This window comes from Lolium perenne, chromosome 6, assembly GCF_019359855.2.
Source record: "Lolium perenne isolate Kyuss_39 chromosome 6, Kyuss_2.0, whole genome shotgun sequence".
In the NCBI taxonomy this organism is placed as follows: domain Eukaryota; kingdom Viridiplantae; phylum Streptophyta; class Magnoliopsida; order Poales; family Poaceae; genus Lolium; species Lolium perenne.
In genome coordinates this window covers 268,287,418-268,298,538 of record NC_067249.2, presented here as the reverse complement: position 1 = coordinate 268,298,538, position 11,121 = coordinate 268,287,418, and the positions used below count along the sequence as shown (strand labels likewise).

The window sequence follows — 11,121 nt, the reverse complement described above, 5'->3', positions numbered from 1 at the left end:
CTAAGAACGACGGCTTCTTGGTTGACGTCTTCAGGAAGGAGACTTCGTGCTCCAGCATCTTTAGTTGCACGAAGCATCGCAAGGGCCCTTGTGCTGATCCTCTCCGTTAAGGTTATATGCTTGATCCGGGTCTCTGGTGCTGTCCAGATCTTAGTTGTTGTGTTGGCCTCCAGGAGGCTGTTAAACGCTTACTTTTGTGCATATGTGACTGTACTGTTGGCATGTAGAGGCTGTTGAACATTGCTTTTGGAACTAGGTTGTCTGCCCCAAGGTTTAAGTAGGCGTCTTACCACTCTGACGATAGTATTAGGTACTAAGTACTATGTTCGTTGTGTATATAACTGTGTGTTGTGCGTATGATCGTCTTTAAGCTCTTGTGTGCCATTATGTGATAGTAATGTCACCATATTTGAATGTGGTGAGGAGAAGCACAGCTTGGGTGCCCAAAATGGCAACCAAACACATATGTTGTGGCTGAACATAGATGAAACACTTTTTTCAGGTATCCAAACAACCTGCACTTCTATTCGGGCGGATGCAATACAGGAGACCAAACACTGGGATGCGGGTCCAGCCTACCAAGCGCGCCCTTAGTTGTCCCGTCGCAGCGAAGTTCTTGATCAATTTTTGTAGGTCATTTACAAATGGTAAACACTACCCGATCGTAGTCCGATGCGAAGCAAAACATCGGACCGATCAGACGCCGTCCGATTTCCATCCCATCTCGCACGGCATGCATGCATCCCACGGAAAAATAAATTTAGCCCCTAAAACGTCGCATGTTGCCCACCTTCCAGCCTATAATTTCCGGTCAGCTCCACCATAATCGATCCCTGAAATCCCGCGCAGTTTTCTCCCCCACAAACCCACAAATCAATCTGATACCGTTGGGTTTTCTCCTCCACAAATCAAACTGTGGCGGCTGATCTATTCTCTTTGTATGGGTACTGGTCTGATTTCATCGATGGTACGGCTCACCAGCGACAACATCCACAAGTATTGATCATACGTGAGCATGCATCCTCCACGCCAACCAGTGAGCATGCTTCCCTGAGAATTGTTGTTGTGTGCTTTTTTGATGATTTCTTGGGTGTTGCATGACTTTTTTTATGCGGGTTTTTATATATTGAAGATCAGGTAGATTCTATCAACATGATTGAGACTACACTCTGCCTACAAATCCTAGCCAAGTCATCAATGGATTCCATCCTGATGGCATAACTTATAGTTGAGGAGGAGGACCACTAGCAGAACCAAGGGATCTTGGGGCATGAGTTTTGTCAATCAATGGCTAAGGAATTTTGGACTGATGTCATGCGCCGAAGGGAATGAATCAAGTGTTTGTAACACATTGTTGGTTAACATACAATATCTTGTAGAATGGAGCAAATTTGTAACATGCATGAAACATGTGGTATGAAAGTGCGAAGCTGCCTTAAGGACCGTAATCCTCACTTGATGTTGATTCTCTTAGGATTAGGGCCACTAAGTAAAATGGCTTGTCTTTAAAGAACACGGAAGCATCTTCGCTCGTATGATCCATCTTTCATCCAACACCCTTATCTCCATAATTTTGATCAATGACCCAGAACAATGTATCAAAAGCTATACTGAAGTCTAATTTTAAAATCTTCGCTTCCTTTTTCCTATCTCTGCAAACTTCGACCAGATCGTTGCATACAAGAAATTTCCCGCCATGCATCTAGTTCTTACAAACACAGATTTGTCCTCGTCAACAATCAGCTTTAGTAGATCTTGAAGCCTTGCAGCAGTTAGTACTTCATTTTTTTCTCAGCAGTATCATGTTTGATCCATTAATTCTTTCTAGCTGAAGCGCCCGCTGGTAGAAATGCGAACAAACAAACTCAGTGTGTCCTTTTTTATTTGACTTAGCTATTACAAGTGATATTCAATGATGGGTTAAACTGCTTCCTTTATATTTGACTTATGATAATTTGACAGCTGCTCCGAACTTCCAGTTATTCTCAAGCGTTCTTATGGTTAACATTTCAAAGTCAAATATAAAGGAAGCAGTTTAACCCATCATTGAATATCACTTGTAATAGCTAAGTCAAATAAATATTGATGAATTGGGACATTGAAGTAGATATCTCTCAAAATCATATTACTGCAAGAAAAGTGTTGAAATCACAAAACAAAATATACTATAAGTTTTGATAACTTTTTTTGCTTCATCTGCTTAACATAATGCAACAGCTTCACTTTCCAATGGCATGCCGTTCTTCATAAAACACATCAATGAATATGTATAAACCCAAGTCTGCATTTCGGAAATAAAACATGTTAACAATGTGGCCAATGATTGCCCCAAGAACATGTATTAAAAAGTGATATTTATTTGAGTGCAGAAACAGAAGAAATAATCCAGAGACAACCCTTTTTCCTCATTGTATCAGGAAATCAAATTACAACTGCAAGGAAACACATAAACAGAGCACAAATTACACCTGATTCAGGTTCAGTACATAGTTCGGAAAAGAAACAAGAAGAAGAAGAAAATACAGGAAAAGTTAAAAAGGTATCTCCTTGCAAGAGGCCTCGGATTACAGGGGACAAAAGATAACCCTTGTGCCTGAAAGGTGGATTCTGTAGGTAGTAGCCAGAACGGCAACCGGACTGGCATATGATAGCCATTGTGCCTGAAAGGCCATTGCACTTGTTCCGTCCCTGTCTTCAGGTCGATGACATGTAGAAAACTCTCAGTCGTGGCCATGTGGTTCAAAAAGTATATGCAGTTGCCTCTGCGACCAGGTTCAGGAGCCAAGCACGATGCCCCAAAACAAGATTTCCCAAGCATATCCCCACCAAGAAGGAAGACTGTATCAGCGCCAATTTCGTCCACCTCGCACCATTCTGGCCCTGAGAAATCCATCTTGTAGATGGCATGATTGGCTATCTTGTGCACATTGTCGCCATCGAAGAAGATGACAACGAGGAAGAAGTCACCGCAGGACTCAACCAAGTACATTGAAGCCATGGGCGTGCTTAGCGGCAGGTCGACCATGTCAACCTCTATGGTGTCCAGTTTCAGTCCCGCCTTTCCATCAAACTCAATGACCCCCATCTCACGGGCTGTTAACTCAAAGTAGATCTTGTCACCGACGGCTGCGATGCCGTGGCACCTCGCAATGTTCCTCATACTCATCCGTGGGATCTTACCTTTGACGTACATGGCGGGTTCATAGCGGTGGCTGTCCCAGTCGGTCGCCCCAATCTTGCACACCCACATCTGACGGTCGTCGAGATCAAAGACCACAACGGCGCAGCCTGAAGCCGCACCTGGCATGTCGGAGAGCAAGCACTTGCAGCTTTCAGGGAACCCCTGCTTCTTGGGTGGCAGCTGGATCCTCTCGCCGTCTTGAGGCCGCCATAGGAACGTCTGGCAGGAGGTTGGGTCGAGAGCGAGCACCCAGCCCTGTGGGGTCACGAAGCAGCGGTAGCGTCGCAGCTCGTCGATGGCTACCGTGCTCAGGGCTTGGCTGGAGATGCTGTATTGCGTTGGCGGGTCATCGGTCTGTGTTCCGAGATCGTGCACGAGCACCGGCAACGTCGATGGCGAGACGCGTGGGTCCTGCAAACCACGAGTAATTAATCAGGCAGCAGCGGTTGTGTGTTGGTATTATCCTTCTTCCCTGAACTTGTGTTTGATTGATGCGATGCGATGCGCTACGTGCCCAGCCCACCTTATATAGGTGAGAGGACTGCGTTAGCCAAGTCAAATCGGAGATTGCAACCATCCTCGCGCCGGAATCGGACTGCTGTTGTGTGACGGAAACAGAGGTCACTCAAGTTGGATTCCTCTGCCGCGTTCGACCCGGATGTCCCGCGCGTGGCGTCCATGGCGATACAGACAGAAGCGCGGCAAGACGAGGTGCGCCGGGGAAGGTTTGGCAAGGAGATGATGGTGGTGAAGCGGGTGTTCGTCCCGGGGGACACGGACTTCGACGGTTGTGTAGGTGGCGAGGCATCGTGGGTGGTCAGGAAGAAGTTCGATGCCGAGGGCTTCGCCGTGCCGGAGGTGGTCGGTCTACTGGAGCGTCTGTGCCCGTGGTGGCGGCGCAGTGGCGCTGGTGAGCGGGTACTCGAAGATCTTGGTGCGGCTCTCCCTAAACTCGTGTGGGCGTGCCCTCGGTAATGAATTGCTAGTGGTTGCTTGACGCATCCAACTGTTTGCATGGTTATAATTGAGCCTGAACGCACGGTTATTCTTCTTCTTCAGATAACAGTGTTTTATCGATCTGGTACTAGTGAAGAATATGTAACCTCCTCTATCCGAATCCAACTTGAGTGCATTGCGTTGCTTTGGTGTTTGCTTGAATCCAAAATCTGATCATTCAGCTATTCCCGAGGTGGAAGTAACTGTTGATTTCGACAGTAACTTGAGCACAGAAGCTGTTAATTCGCATGATCAGTTTGGGATGCATTTGTTGTTCTTCAACTTGAGTGATCGCGGATGCAGCAGTGACATCCAATCGCATGGTTTTGTGCAAGAATAAGCATTCAAACTGAACCAACTTACTGCCAGTAGATAGCCGGGTCTTGACCGGTTCTATAGGATTCAGGTGTTAACATTTTCTGTCAGTTCCATGACCGGCCACCCAAGTCTTATTTCCTACCTCACGGCTACTCGTTGGTGATTGGGTCAAACTGCGCAAGCGTTCAGGTTCTGTAAAAGAAACAACTTGTTCAACATGAGTTATGGAGAACAGCACAAAGACTAATACTGTATGATCCACAAGGCTACTGTGTGCAGTTGGCTGGTTGGAGCTCTGAATTTGTGTCTGTCTGGTCTACCCTCTGTTTGTCTTCCTCAGTGCTGCGCTCAGGCATGGCAGCGGGCCGCGGCGGCATGCACGCAATGTTCAGGGAAGATGGCCGTCATCCCTGGCCGCAGGCCGTACGTACTCACCGATGATAGCCTTAGTCTCCTCCTGCTCGTGCGCAGCGACGGGGTTACGTTTTCTGACCAAGTGACCCGTCGTGCGGTGCGGGCGGTGCATGGCGAGGCGCGCCCACGAGAGCAGCGGTGCACGCGGGCGGAGCATCAATCTCCGCCTTGACAATGCACTGGAGGTACGCCGATGTCGGCGTCCGACAAGCGCACGGCGTCAATCCAACACTGACCCTTGGCCTGGATCTCCTGGTCTAAGGACGCGGCCATCGGCGAGGAGCCACGCATCGGCGCCGGCATGCACCGGTGTCGGTGTCGGTGTCGCGGAACCCCACGACACGGCCTGCTTTGTGGTTTTGTATGTACTAGTGATACGGACTAAAAGGAACCTCTTATAAGTGCAATTATTTGCCTGCAATTATTTGTCGGTACCGTTCGCATTAATTGAAGGCGATATAAGGCATACTTACCTAGGTCCGCCACAGCCGCCCCGCCGAATGCACTAGGCACACTAGGCGTTTCGTCAAAGAGTGGGGGATGGAAGAGATTCACAAGCATGGGTAAGGAAGGAAGTCCATGGCTACACTTGCATGTTGATATCTTGGGAAATATCGATGGAGTGAAATGCTCGAATCTTCCGAAATAATGCGTCCACCACGAAGATGCTCATAGCAAATAATCAAAGATCAGTTGGCTATGTGAGGCTTGGCGGGAGCAAAAACATTGAGTAATGTAATACCACGAGAGTAGGCTTTTCGTTTCAGTTGACATTTGCTCAGCATGGGATTGTAAAACCTCTAAAACTTCTTATTATTCAATAAAGATAGCAAATCTTTTGCCATGTTTCAAAAAAAATCCTGCAACAGAAACCAAAAGAAGTTGTGAAACTTCATTTCTCAATATATAACAAAAAAGATACACTCAAAAATATATGACAAAAATAAGTAGGAGGTGTTCATATGGGTAGAGTGTGTGTGCGTGCGTTCATAGAGATGAGTGTATGTGTATATGTATGAGCGTCTACATTTGTACTGTGTTTCGCAACAAAAAAATGAGGTTGTCTTCTAAGTCTGAGAAAAGGGTGCACTGAAGCACACCTCTTTCTAGAACCTATGAACTTTTACATCATGAGGGACAAAAGAGCAACCAAAAATAATCTGCATGGACGAACCTTATGTCCAATGATGATTCGGCTGAATCCAACACAGAACTCCTGGATCCTGAATCTCTTTGTCATAAAGTTGGAATATCTCGTGAGCAATGTCAAATTGTCAATGATCTCCAACTTTTACTAGTTAGAGCAAGGAATAGGTTCATTGATGCAGACGGAATTCCTCTTGAATCCAGAGATACTTTTTTTTTCGAAATGGGGATTCCCCAGCCTTTGCATCAATTAATGCATACGGCTTCCTTTATTAAAAATATAGTCATAACAACCAGAATTCAATATGAATTCCTCTTGAATCCAGAGATACTTGCAGCTCCGCCATAGCTAGCAGTGAAATTACTCGACATGAAATCGTGGGTGTTGTTGACCCTCGGATTAGGGTCTAGCTTGGCTTCGCAGCCTAGACATTGCACTTGTAGACATGGCTGAGGAGCTTCGAGGACTGCACAATGACGTACTGTTTGCCATTCACTTCAATATAGTTGCGGACCCATGTTGTATGTTTGGGATCTCCATCCAACTGACGAACCAGTGTGGCCATGGGAACCCACTAGCAACATTCCAGATGGAGATCGGTCTGAGCATTCCGGATTTACTGTTCTAGATAGCTAGGAACCTGCTATCCCCGGAGTGAAGGAACAAGGTGACAAGGTAAACTGGAGGTAAACTGGCAAGTTGCTATCGAGCATAGTCCATGCTCTGTCAAAACCGACACGGCAGAACGTGCCAATTCTTGAGTCGGCGAGCGCTGCTATAGCCACACAGGCACCGGATCCCGGCGGCAAGGAAGAGAGCATTATCTGGCGAATGGTGGACTTCTTCTGCTCATTCAGCCTGACGATGGTATCTGGGCCGCCAATAGGAAACCACTAGCTGCTAACAGCATGAAAGAGGCCCAAGTGGCTCCCAACAGGAGAAAGGAAGATCCATTTGTTCCCATTGAACGACTTCTCCATCGAAGAGGTCGTAGGCCGGCAGGAGCTTGACGGTGCCACAGGTAAGAGGGTTGAGCAGGGTCACGGACAGTGCGTCGTCAATGAGAGCGAGCCACCTGTCTGACGAACCATATATTCGACAGAGAGACGGGAGGTTCCTCGTGAAGTTCGACTCACATCCATCCGCCACCATCTAGAAGGTGTCGGTGTCGATGGGGTCAAGGTTTAGGCTACCGGTTTGGTTTTTTTCTCGAAGGGGACTTGGATTTGGGTTTAGTGGTAACCATGGTTACCAGTGTAACCAGACAAATAGCACACTAGTTCTACAAAAAAAAATTGATTTCAAATTCTAGAAATATTTAAATATTCTCGGATACCGCCGACCACCATACCAAGGTCAATTTCACGATGAGGGCGGGGGGGTGAGACGGAACTGGGCGATGGTTTGAGATCCATAGAGGTGTATGGTTGGTTGGGAACCTAGGATCACCCCAAATTAAAACCGGCCCAGGTTTCAGTTTATAGGAGGGGGCTGAGAAATTAGGTAACCATGGTAATTTTATCGGTAACCAAATCCCTTCTCAGGTCAAATGACAACATCATAAGTGGGGTGTAGTACTTGACGAACGGAAACACATCATGCAAGGTGGGGCAGATGGATCGAAACTTGACGACCTCATGGCGCAACTAGAGCATCTTACCGATGTCCTCTAGGAGCTTCCGCAGAAGAGTGCTCCGGTTTGGATCCTTCCGAAGAAAATGCGGTGGCGCCATGGCCGTCGTGTATGGAAATTTTGAAGAACGAGTTGCAAATAGTTGGTTGCTCAAGGAGATGTAGTGTTGGGTTTAGATCTATGAGCTGTCAAAGATCTTTCCCGTCGATCATACAAACACATTTGATGCACCTAGCTCGTGTATTTCGGTCAGGTATCAGCTAGAAAAGCATTTAATGCACGAGACTTGCATGTATTTTGAGATTTTTTTTACAAGACCCCAATTGGATCTCTGGATACATGGCCCAAACAACCCAGCTGATACCTAGCTAAATTACGCCACCTAGAATGCATTAAATGCGTTCATCCGAATCGATGGGAAATATCTTTGATGGCTCATGGATCTAAAGGCAGTGCCACATCTCCCTGAGCCACCGACCATTTGCATCTCGTTTTTAGAAATTTCCATCCAGGACGGCCATGGCGCCGCCGCATCTTCTTCGGAAGGATCTAGACGGGAGCACTCTTCCACAGGAGCTCCTGTAGGACATCGGTAAGATACTCCCGTTACGCCACGAGGCCGCCAAATTCCGGTCCATCTGCCCCTCGTGCTCTTGTTCGCTAAGTACATCACCCCGCTTGTGATTCTTTCCTTCGACCCCTAGCAGGGATTTTATTACATGCTGAATTATCACGGTTACCAAATTTCCCAGTCCCTCTCGTAAATTGACATCTCGGCCAAACAATCTTAGCCCGGTTTGTAGCTGGGTTGAGCCTAGGCGCCTAGCCAACCCTGAACCTCTATAATTTCACCCCATTGCTCGATTCCGACTCACTCCTCCCTCATTGCGAAACTGACCTTGGTATGGTGGCCAGCGGTATCCAAGAATATTTAACTATTTCCAAATTTTGATTCAAATTGTGTTCTTAAAATCTCGTGTGGTATTTGTCTGGTTACCACCGGTAACCATGGTTACCGCCAATCCTAGTCCCCTCCGAGAAAAAAAAAATGGTAGCCAAAACCTTAACCTCGAGTCGCCCAACGACATCGTCGCCTTCTACACTGTGGCGGGCAACCGGGAGTCGACCTTCACGAGGAACCTTTTGTCTCTGTACGGCAAGAGGATACGCAATTCACCGTATGCGTGTCTCAACATCATGTACAAGTCCATGTACGTGACTCTGGCGCCACATTGGAGATCCCGCTGGCAAACGACCTAGTCGTGGGACAAGTCATGATCATGGGTTACCTGCTGGATCTATGGAGTCGACGACTGCTGGAGAGGATACCCCACCACGCCAAGACCCATGCTCGGCCGGGCCGAACAGACTAGAGTACAGTGATGTCTCCTCTCCTAGACAACCAAAAAATCCAAGTTATAGTCATACGTGCTCTCCACACGCAGACTACGAGAGAGGGTTTGTACTTATAGAGCCATTCCAGTTGTCAGGTTTGAATTCAGCCAAAAACTGATGAACGGCCGAGATGCAGTGCCGTGGTGGTGTCGGTCACGGATCGGTGACGTGGTTGATCATCCCGTCAATCAATTAAAACGCCCGTCGATCCCGCCTAGTAAATGAGGAGGAATCTCCTCAATCCAGAAAATTAGTTAGGGATTCGATGAGGAAATCTCTTATCCGTGGAATCGATGAAGAGAATGCCTACTCCCACGAAACAGTGATGTGGTGTTGAAGAAAAACGAATCCCATTTAATGGTGTGAGGAAATCTGGTCAATCAATCTAATTAATAATTAGGCTATTTTAAGAGGTAGAATTAGCGTGGGAATAATTTTCGATGAGGAAATTTTCATTCCACTACTTCTTTCTTGGGTATGAATTTGTAGAATATATGTATGGTTGAGGAGGATATTCAATTAGAGTTGTTTTACATCATTACATGTGAATTCGTTGCGTGAAAACATATATTAAAATCTCACAGCTTTGCAAATAAAATTTCGTATGTACATGTAAACATTCTATGTTCGCACACAAGTTTTTAGAAAAAAAAATAACATCATTTATGTTCTATGTAAGAAAAGACAAATTTTGATGCTCTAATATAAACTATTCATGCACTATTATTTTACTATCTTTTTATGCTGTCACATAAGATTTTTTTCAAAAACTTCTGTATGAACATACAACGTGTGGATGACACAAAAAAGTTTATTCCCGATTTTTTGTATTCTTTAAAATCAGATTTTTATGTGTTTTTTATAATAGATTCATATGCACCATAACCCAAACCACCACCTCCTTGTACTTTTGGTATGTAAACGTGACATGTCATTGTGTACCTCATTTTTTCAAATTCGTTTTTTGAAATTTCAAAGGCATTCAAAATTAAAACTTGAAGAAAAGGCAAAATAGCTCGCTCGCCTAGTGGAGAATATTGATAATGTGTGATTAGCTATCAGTCTACTCAAAACTAACTTAGTTCTTAGTAGAATGGCGGCATCGAATCTTAGTTACAACCCATGTTACAACTTACCAATAGCTCGAGTCCGAGGTAAATCTTACGATTTAGAGGCATTTTCCTAGTTGTAATTTCACTTGTATCTGAAAAATCTTAGTTGTAATTTCACTTATAACTAAAACAAATTAGTTGCAATCTAACTTACAACTCAAATCTTTATCGAAAAAAAAACTTACAACTCAAATACAACGAATTCGATACAAATTCAACAGTTATAGAAATCTAATAAGCACTAACCTAGTTCTCCGTCAGTGTAAGGTAGCAATTCCCACATTGAAAAACTCGCCGCATCGCTTGCCGTCTTGGACTCGTTGCGTGCCAACACATGCGAGGTCGGCCACCACGCTCGTGGACACTTTCAACCACGCTCGCGGTCGCGGTGCCCGCCTCTCCGCTCCGGCCACCTACACCTACACTCCTTGCACCACCTCGGCACCTCACCTCCCTCGTCCTCGCGTCCTACCCTCCAGCCTTCGCTATGAAATCCACGTCCCAGCTCCCAACCCCGCGCCTTGCCAGTGCGCTTCTTCGCGACCATGTCCGGGCGCGCCAGTGCCGCGACGTGCTCCTCCTCCTCCCGAGCCTCGGCGTGCTCAACTCCGGGCCATTCTCCATGCCCCGGCCTGGTGTGCCGCGTTCTGCTGCAACCTTGGCTGATGATGACACATCACACTCGCGCGTTTGGTTTGTTTGGTCAAACTGCATAAGCGATTCAGGTTCTCTAAAAGGAAGAATCTGTTCAATAATACAACGAACTGTATCAGTTTTGCACAACAACTCTCCTCAGTGTGCAGGTATCTGCTTAGAAATCTGAACTTGTGACCCGTGGTTGTCGCCGGAGCTGGCGCAGAGCTATACCAGAGGAGCAGTTGGACGGCGCCATCAACATCTGCAGGCTGGACCGAGATAGCCGGCG

General features: G+C 46.4%; 1 protein-coding gene and 1 long non-coding RNA gene across 2 annotated transcripts; one reads left to right on the top strand and one right to left on the bottom strand.

Moving 5' to 3' along the window:
* Positions 1-821: 821 nt before the first annotated feature.
* Positions 822-1,535, top strand: LOC127309217 (uncharacterized). Its single transcript, XR_007857026.1, has 2 exons — positions 822-1,036; positions 1,133-1,535. It is a non-coding gene; the product is annotated as an uncharacterized lncRNA (long non-coding RNA).
* Positions 1,536-2,447: 912 nt separating this feature from the next.
* On the bottom strand, positions 2,448-3,604 carry LOC127305566 (uncharacterized; the record flags this gene model as incomplete). Its single annotated transcript, XM_051336045.2, has 1 exon — positions 2,448-3,604. A coding segment is annotated over one exon (1,125 nt), but the record flags the coding sequence as incomplete, so codon positions are not given.
* Between the last annotated feature and the right edge of the window lie 7,517 nt (positions 3,605-11,121).